This window comes from Podarcis melisellensis (genome assembly GCF_964234715.1).
Source record: "Podarcis melisellensis genome assembly, chromosome: 4".
Classification (NCBI taxonomy): Eukaryota; Metazoa; Chordata; class Lepidosauria; order Squamata; family Lacertidae; genus Podarcis; species Podarcis melisellensis.
This window is the reverse complement of record NC_138531.1, coordinates 47724012-47731955: the sequence shown is the minus strand read 5'-3', so window position 1 is coordinate 47731955 and position 7944 is coordinate 47724012. Positions and strand designations below refer to the sequence as shown.

General features: G+C 46.7%; 1 protein-coding gene across 13 annotated transcripts in view; it reads left to right on the top strand.

Annotated features, from left to right (window-relative positions):
* Positions 1 to 2268: 2268 nt before the first annotated feature.
* CASK (calcium/calmodulin dependent serine protein kinase) overlaps positions 2269 to 7944 on the top strand; it is a 120680-nt gene continuing 115004 nt past the window's right edge. For 4 of the 13 annotated variants that reach the window (XM_081908952.1, XM_081908949.1, XM_081908946.1 and 1 more), the window contains exon 1: positions 2273 to 2973. In XM_081908952.1, the coding sequence (XP_081765078.1) occupies positions 2915 to 2973 (59 nt within the window). In that variant the 5' untranslated portion in view covers positions 2273 to 2914. Of the gene's footprint in view, positions 2974 to 4079; positions 4143 to 7944 lie in introns of all 13 variants that reach the window. The other 9 variants (XM_081908947.1, XM_081908955.1, XM_081908954.1 and 6 more) reach the window with 6 other exon arrangements.

Here is a 7944-nt window from a genome sequence, read left to right as displayed (position 1 = left end):
AGCAGTGCTGGCGCAGCTCCCCACCATGCTCTGTTTTGGGAATCTGGGATGCCACCTAGGCTTCCATCCCCCTGATTATTGGGTAGGTTTCTAGAGGCATTCCTCCTTAGAAGGTCCAGGAGCAACTGTTTGGATTGTTTTATCCAGACGTAACAGCACAACCCACTGTATGTTTACTCAGAAGTCACCAAGCTCAATGGGACTCACTTTTGTAAGTGGGAGAGACTAGCCTAAACAGTAGTCAAGATGGAATTTTCAGTAAAGACAGTACAGCTCGATACAATGTACAGTGGATGCTCGGGTTGCGAAAGTGATCTGTGCGGAAGGCACGTTCACAATCTGCAGCGCCACATCTGCACACGTGTGGGTTGTGATTCGGCGCTTCTGCGCATGTGCAAAGCACGACTTAGCGCTTCTGTGCATGCATGATCGCCAAAACCCAGAAGTAACCCGTTCCAGTAACTTCCGGGTTTCGGTGCGTCCGTAACCCAAAAAAACGCAACCTGAAGCATCTGTAACCCGAGGTATGATTGTAGATGTAACTGAAAGTCACCTTCCCATATGCAAACATAACAAAGGGAGATTTTAGCTTGATGACCAGGGTGCATGTCTGCAAGACATTCCATTTAAGCTCTTTTTCTTACAGCAAAAGTGTCATACACAGAAACAGTTGCACTACATATATAATTGCTGTGTCCATTTGCTTGCAGTTATTAATATACAACTGCAGTTTAAACCTATCCTGGGCAGAAAGGCACATCTGAACCATGCCTTTTGTGTACCCTTTCACTTCACAACAGTTTTATATAAATATCACAATTTCTCATTTTGCTTTCATGCTCTTGGGATATCAGATTCAGGAGTAGCACCCATAAAAGCTGCATTGGTTCATCTAGCCAAGCATTACCCAACCACTCCCACTGGTAGCAGCTTTCACAGGCTCTTAACTGAAGCTGTAGATTCCAGGAACTCCTGCACATAAAACACATACTCTTCCATTAAACTTCAGGCATACTAAACTTAAGTGGGAGAGTAAAAGGAGAACTTTGTTTTGTGGTCACAGAGAAAGCATTTCACTGAACAGTGGAGTGGCAGAGCCCAGAAGGGATCCACCACTTATTTCACAGCAAGGAAATACTGCAGCATTACTTATCACAGTCTATATACCAAATAAATATGTGAGCTTTTCTCATAGATAAATTCACCATATAAGATAAAGTATTACAAAATAGTGAGCACACTTTTGAGTAAGCAAAAAAAGCTAGTTTGGTATTGAAGTCATAATGTCCACATAAGTAAAAAAATACATTTTTGTTCTGTAGTCTTAGAAGGGGTGTGACTACAAGCTCAGAGTTATGAGTATTGTCATGAAGTACGCCTGTCTCCTGTTGCAGCCTAACAAGTATGCTTTAAACCCACCTTTTAAAAATAACTACATTCCTACTTAAGTCAAACATCCAACACAAGCATTTGGGGGAGTGGGGGTAAAGAACCCAAACTTGTATTTTAATAAAACAGCATCCAGAAACAAAAACACCCCGCAAGCTCTTCTCCCTCTTGCTTAACAAGGAAAATGCAAATGATTAATTAAATAGCCAACAATGTGCCGCCTTTCAACGACATCCAAAATCAGCTCCCCAAGGCGGCTTCCTCGCTTTCCTTGTGCGGATCCGAAGAAAACCTGTCCGGCTGCCCCGGTCAGGTACCTTAGCGCCAAAGAGGCACGCCCGGCTACATTACCTGTCCTTCCTCAGCCCCGTCTAACTTCTGGCACAAGCCAAACTGACTTCTTGTTCCCATAAAAACTAGTCACGGAGGACAGAAAACAGCGCTGAGGAGGAACCGCAGCTACTTCTCCGCAAACACTACACGCTGCTGCGCCGCGCCGCGCCGCGCCAGGGAGCCGCTCTCACTTCTCCGCGCGAGCTCCTACAAGCCTCACTACGCTCTCCAAGTACAGGCTCCAAAGCTACTACAATGAAAGCCCGCCTGCCCGCCCCCCAGAAGAGCGCTACGGCGCCCCGCCTCATTTTCCCCTTCGCCTTCCCTATGACGTTAACACACCCGCGTCTGCGCAGAGCGCTCCCTTTGCGCCCCCTGGAGGGGGGGTGTTGTGGGCGTGGCTCTGCGCGCGGTTCTGGCAAAGGACTTGTCAAATGGGGGAAGAGGGACCGGCCGGGCGGGGTGGGGAGGAGGCAAAGAAGAAGAAGAAGAAGAAGACTGCGCGCGCGCACTTCGAAGAAGGGAGCGCGCGCGCTGGCTCTGGGCGGTTGCGTGACTGATTAGAAAGGTGGCGGCGGCGGCGCGCCCGCCCTCCATTAAACAGCTTAGCGCGGCAGTTGCTTGGCGCGTGGTCGGAGCCGCGCCTGCCTCTCCCTCGCTCCCTCCCTGTGCGCGCGCGCGCGTTCTCTCCCTCTCTCTCCCCGGCCCCTTCGCGTGTGAGTGTGCACCAGTGGGGGAGGGGAGGCGAATGAGGCGGCTCTGCCTTCCGCCGGTTCATCTCCGTATCCATCCCCTCCGTGGTCCCTGCTCCACCCCGCCCGCCGCCGCCTGCCGGCATTAGCCTCCAGGGCCGCAGCGGTGGGGGAGCAAAGGGAAAAGGGTCGCGACGGACGGGGTGGGGAAAGGTGAGGACCTGGCGGCGGCGGCGGCGGCGGCGGCAGCGAAGGAGACGGAGAGAGACACGCGGGGAGGCTGAGGCCCACAGGAGGAAGGAACAAGGAGCGGCGGCTGAAGGGATTCCCGGCGTGGCCGTTGGAGCCTCCGGGGCGGATTTGGATCTGTGCGGCGTGAGGCGGCTGGGATTTAACGCGGTGGTGGCGGCGGCGCGTCGTGCGGGGAGCGCGGAGGGGATCGTGCCCGCGCCCCCTTCCCGCCTCGGCCGCCCGTGTGGCGAATTGCCCCCATCTGGACCATGGCCGACGACGACGTGCTCTTCGAGGATGTGTATGAGCTCTGCGAGGTGATCGGCAAGTAAGTGGCGGCGGGAGAGGCAAATGGCCGGGGGGGGGGGGAATGAGAGGGAGGGCGAGAGAAAGAGACGGAGGCGACCGTGACCGAAGCAGCAAAGCCTCCTCCCCGACGGGAGGTGGTGGGGGGGAGAGAGATGCTCGGCTCCGTTCCCACCTGAGCTGCTGCTGCGGCGGCCGTGTCTGTCTGAGGCAAGGAAGGGAGAGAGAGGGACCGGCTCCATGGCGTTGGGGCTGAGTGACATGACAAGTGAATCCGCCGTGGCGCCCACGCGCTTTCACACGGTGGGGGAAGTGACTTGATAATGGGGGGGGGTCTGTTTCTTTTTCTTCTCCTCCCTCCCCTCCCCCCTCCTCGCCACCTTCGGGCACTCAGATTAAACCGGCTGTTTGCTCCTGCAGCTAACCTGGTTTTCTGCTTGCCCAGGTGTTGGCAGAGGTCTATGTGACCAGGAAGGTAGGCAAGGAAGGGATGAGGCGGGGGATGTTTTCCCTCCACATCTTTCTGCTCTTGTGTGGTGTGCCTGGTATATTTGCACGCCAGGTGCCTTCCTGTGCTCTGCTGCATAATAGCCCAGCTCGTTAGCGACGATGTAAGTGACACTCAGGTAATGCTCAGTTTCTCTGTAAATATTTCTCTCCCCCACCCCCACCCACTTGGAATAATAATGAAGAAGAGTGCAGAAGGAGATTTTTGCCTTTCTGGGGCTTATGCAACTGCTTTTAAATCGATGTTCAAGAGCTTGCATAAAACTGAAGTTGCAGCGGTTGCTAAACTGCCACTGCCTGTCTGTTTTGGAGTGACCAGTTTGGTAGGTTGTTTGAAAATGGCAGCTCAAGCCTTCTTAGTTTGTAACTTGTGCAATTCTGTGCTAGTGGAAAATAAAATTAATTATGATACTAAAAGGAAACAAAACCACACTTTATTTTTCTTCATAGTTTTAGGTTAGTAATGATACTGTGTTTTTTTGTGAGCTTTCTACTTATTTTTATAGTTCTTGGTGATAAAACAAAAGTAGAATAAGATGCACCATTTTCAAAGAACAGGTAACTTTGCATATTGGAGTTAACTGAAGATGCTTTAGCACTTAGGTGGCTTTCCTATTACAGATTTTGAAAGGATAACTACATGGTGAGGAAAACGCCTTTGGAAATGATTTACCTGGGAGTAAGGTATGCTTCTGAGTATAGGATTGCACTGTTTTCTTTCATTCTAATTTTGCTATAATAGTTGTCAGATAGTTGTCTACTGTAAGACAATGCAGAAATAATATTTTTAGCATTTATTTTGTCATGTTTCCCTCAAAGTTTTCTTTTATGAAGCTAAAATTTGTGTCTGCTTGCTCAAAATATTTGAGGACATTTGGTCCTGTAACACCTTTTGCAAAATACTTTATTGAATTGTGTGTGTTACAAGTGTCTCCCAACTCTTAATTATTAATTTGTCTATGGGAATACCAGTTTTTGAGAGATAATTTGGTTAGAACCCTAAAAGCATCAGTTATAAATTCATGTTTGCTCCATAGTTCTCAGATTCATTCATTCATTTAACTTTGCTGCTCCAGTATACCATGTGATAGGGCTTTGTTTTGTTGCTTTTGCAATAAATGTATTACCACTCATGTATTTCCAAAAGATTCTCCTTCATTGGGAAGTTGCAGTCAATTAACACTATTTTGTACTTGAGGAAATGCAGAATTCCCTCTAGGTGACTCTAAGACTGACCTCTGAGGTCCTGCTCCCTGCCCTGCCACTGATAAATATCAGAAGGTGTTAGCGTTGGGAAAGGGCTTTTTCAGTTGTGGTCTCACACTTTTGGAACTTACTGGTATGATAACTTAATTTGGCCCTCTGTTAGGTTTTAAATATTTCTTAACCCTCTTTTTGCTCTACCAAACCTCTTCTTGGTTTTTAATGCTGGTTCTCTTTGTTCTAATTAGGTGCTGTTTTATGGGTTTTTATTTTAATGTCCTCGTTTCTAAACCATTTTCTGAAGGTTTGGCCCAAAAGGTGGATTGGGGTGGGTAGGTGTAACTTAATAAATAATGACAAATTGTGTAGCTTTGATCATAAGTGATGAATGAAGAAGTCCTAGATTCAGTAAAGTTTACTAGGTGTTGTGAGACCATAGGCCTTGGGATTGGATTCACAGGAAGAAGAAGAAATGGGGGGGGGTGAATTGGGGAAGTCTTATTTGTAAGAAAGGGACCTCCCCTTTCCACACTGTCTTTAACCATTGTGCAAGAGGAAGCTGGGATGCCGGCTGTCCCCTCCGACCTTCCTAAAGAGCAGGGGTGGGCTTTGATCAGCCAGGAGGGAGGAGGCTGAAATGGCTCAGTTGGTAGAGCATGAGACTCTTAATACAGTGGTACCTCGGGTTAAGAACTTAATTCATTCTGGAGGTCTGTTCTTAACCTGAAACTGTTCTTAACCTGAGGTACCACTTTAGCTAATGGGGTCTCCCACTGCTGCCACCATGCGATTTCTGTTCTCATCCTGAAGCAAAGTTCTTAACCCGAGGTACTATTTCTGGGTTAGCGGAGTCTGTAACCTGAAGCTTCTGTAACTTGAGGTACCACTGTATCAGGGTTGTGAGTTTGAGCTCCACATTGGGAAAATATTGCTGCATTGGAAGGGATTGGACTAGATGACCCTTGTGGTTCCTTCCAACTCTGATTCCAGTGTTAGAAACTCAGATATATAAGATAAGCACCAAATGCCTCCTTAAACCAAGGCTACAGTTACCAAAATGGGATGCCTAGTTGCCATTTTGGGGTAAAACTGCTCTAAAGTCTTATTTTTCAAATGATGGACTGACTGTGATTGATTCTCAGTTAAACATCTGGCTAGTTCAGATGACAAACTTGAGCTAGATTAAGTACTTTTAGAACTTAAAGAAGAAAAGTCACTCAATCCAGGGGCAGTTCACAGATCTATTGGCCTATTCCTACCTCTATCTGTTAGCAGTGACTGCTCCTGCTCAGGCTGCAAAAACCCCTAACGCATTTTGGTTCCAGAAATTCATTCTGATAGTACAGATAAAATATAGCTGATGGAATTCTAAAGGATGGGGTATTGGTGTGTGAAAACAGTCCAGATCCAATGATCCCCAGGCATGCACCTCCAAATGATGGAGGTGCCAGGGGCCATCCTGGTTCCTAAGCATCTTCTCTTGGTTGCAAGTGGTTGAAAGCCAGGTGCAAAATGAACCTGGCGCATGGATAATTTCAAACACTGTCTGAGTCTATTATTCTAAGGCTGAAAAGGAGGCAGCAGCAACTGAACAGAAGCATAAACATAATGGTGTTGTCTTGTGACCTAGAATCAGGTGCTGCCTTCACTGACAAAAAATGACCCATCTGCCCTGACAGCATGCGTTTGTAATCTCAGCATTCCCACAAGATGAGTGACTCTTGTGACTAAACTCAGGCATACCTTATCTTTAAAAGCTTGGGAGGTGAGGGCAGGGAAACCTGTTGGGATACTTTCTTCTCTACTTTCTATGCTTCTGAACGCCTGAATCATGACTTCTGAGCACTGTCTGCTGCCAAGCCTGTACAGTTACTTGCCTGAATAAGGATATCTTTCCTACTTACAAGTTGAAGCCTTTGTCTGTGTGTTTTGAGCCGGGACCAGAGATGGATTAGGGGAGCACAAAGACTCAGGGTGCTGCAACTATTATCTAGAATGGAAGGCAGGGGTGCTGAATTCTGGAGTGGTACAGGGTGCTGCTGAAATTAGAGACTCCAAGGTCCACTACTACATTACTTGGCTTTAAACAAACCGGTATCAATCAGACACAGCCCCTTTCTGTTTTTTGGATATTCTGGCCTATCTTCCAAGGTATTGCTGTATTCAGTATTATTAAGACTGTGTACATAAAAAGCATTGCATACTTTGGGGGGGGGGGAGCTGTTGGCACACTATTGCTGTGTGTAGTATGAATATGTGAGTTCCATGAACTGCAAGACAGACTGTAGACAGTCCTGGAAAATTGTCTGACCTGGCAAAATGCAACTTCTTACATTCCCAGCTCCAACAGGAGGGCTGCCTTAATGATTCTTTTAAACTGGCAAATATCTACAAAGCTAATTCTCAGTAGTAATGCCTAGGCATCTTGTGAGCTTTTAAAGTAATTGCTCTCTTTAGGCTGTGCATTGGAGTACACATCTAGCAGGTTTCTTAAGACAGGTATAAGCAATTGTGAAGAGGCTGTGGCACTCTGATTCCTTCTGAGATATTCCTGACCTCTTCCTCTCCTAGCTTTCAGTGGAAGACTGTATGATAGCCCTTTTACTTAAAGCACATCATTCTTCTAATTTGCTCAATCAGACGCAAATCTACTTTGCTACCAATGAATGAGATAGTTGACAAGCACACATTTATATTTGAATTTTCTTATAATTATTTAATCAGTTAATTGTTAATTGTACTTATATTTGAGTCTTCGTTGTTTTTTCCTTGGTTTATGATAGCCTTCGCTGTATGATCTTTAGGTTCCGTATTCTCCCAAACTTTGACTGTAGGGATGGAAGAACAATGGCACAGAAATTTTCTCTCTCATTGCTCAATTTGTTACATACTGTAGAGCAGGTATGTTGAACCTGTGGTCCTCAAGATGTTGCTGGACTCAAATTCCCATCATCTCTTACCATTGACCCTGCTGGCCGGATCTGAACTATCTTTTTTTGGCATTGATAAGGGTCTTGTAGGAATATGACCCAAAGGCTAAAATTATTTGAAGGTATACGCTGGCTGCTTTTGAGGTCTTTACTTTGAAATCAAATCAATTCTAAGATCATAAGTGTGTTTCATGGAAATGAATTTAATGGGCAGTCCAAATCCCTGGTTGGCAGTGGCAGGGCTAAATAGACCAGTGTAGCCACTGCTGCATCCACAACCCCGCTACATGCACTAGTCAGGTGGGGAGAAGGGTGGGGAGAGGCAAAAATGTCTACTGTATTTGCTATGTGAG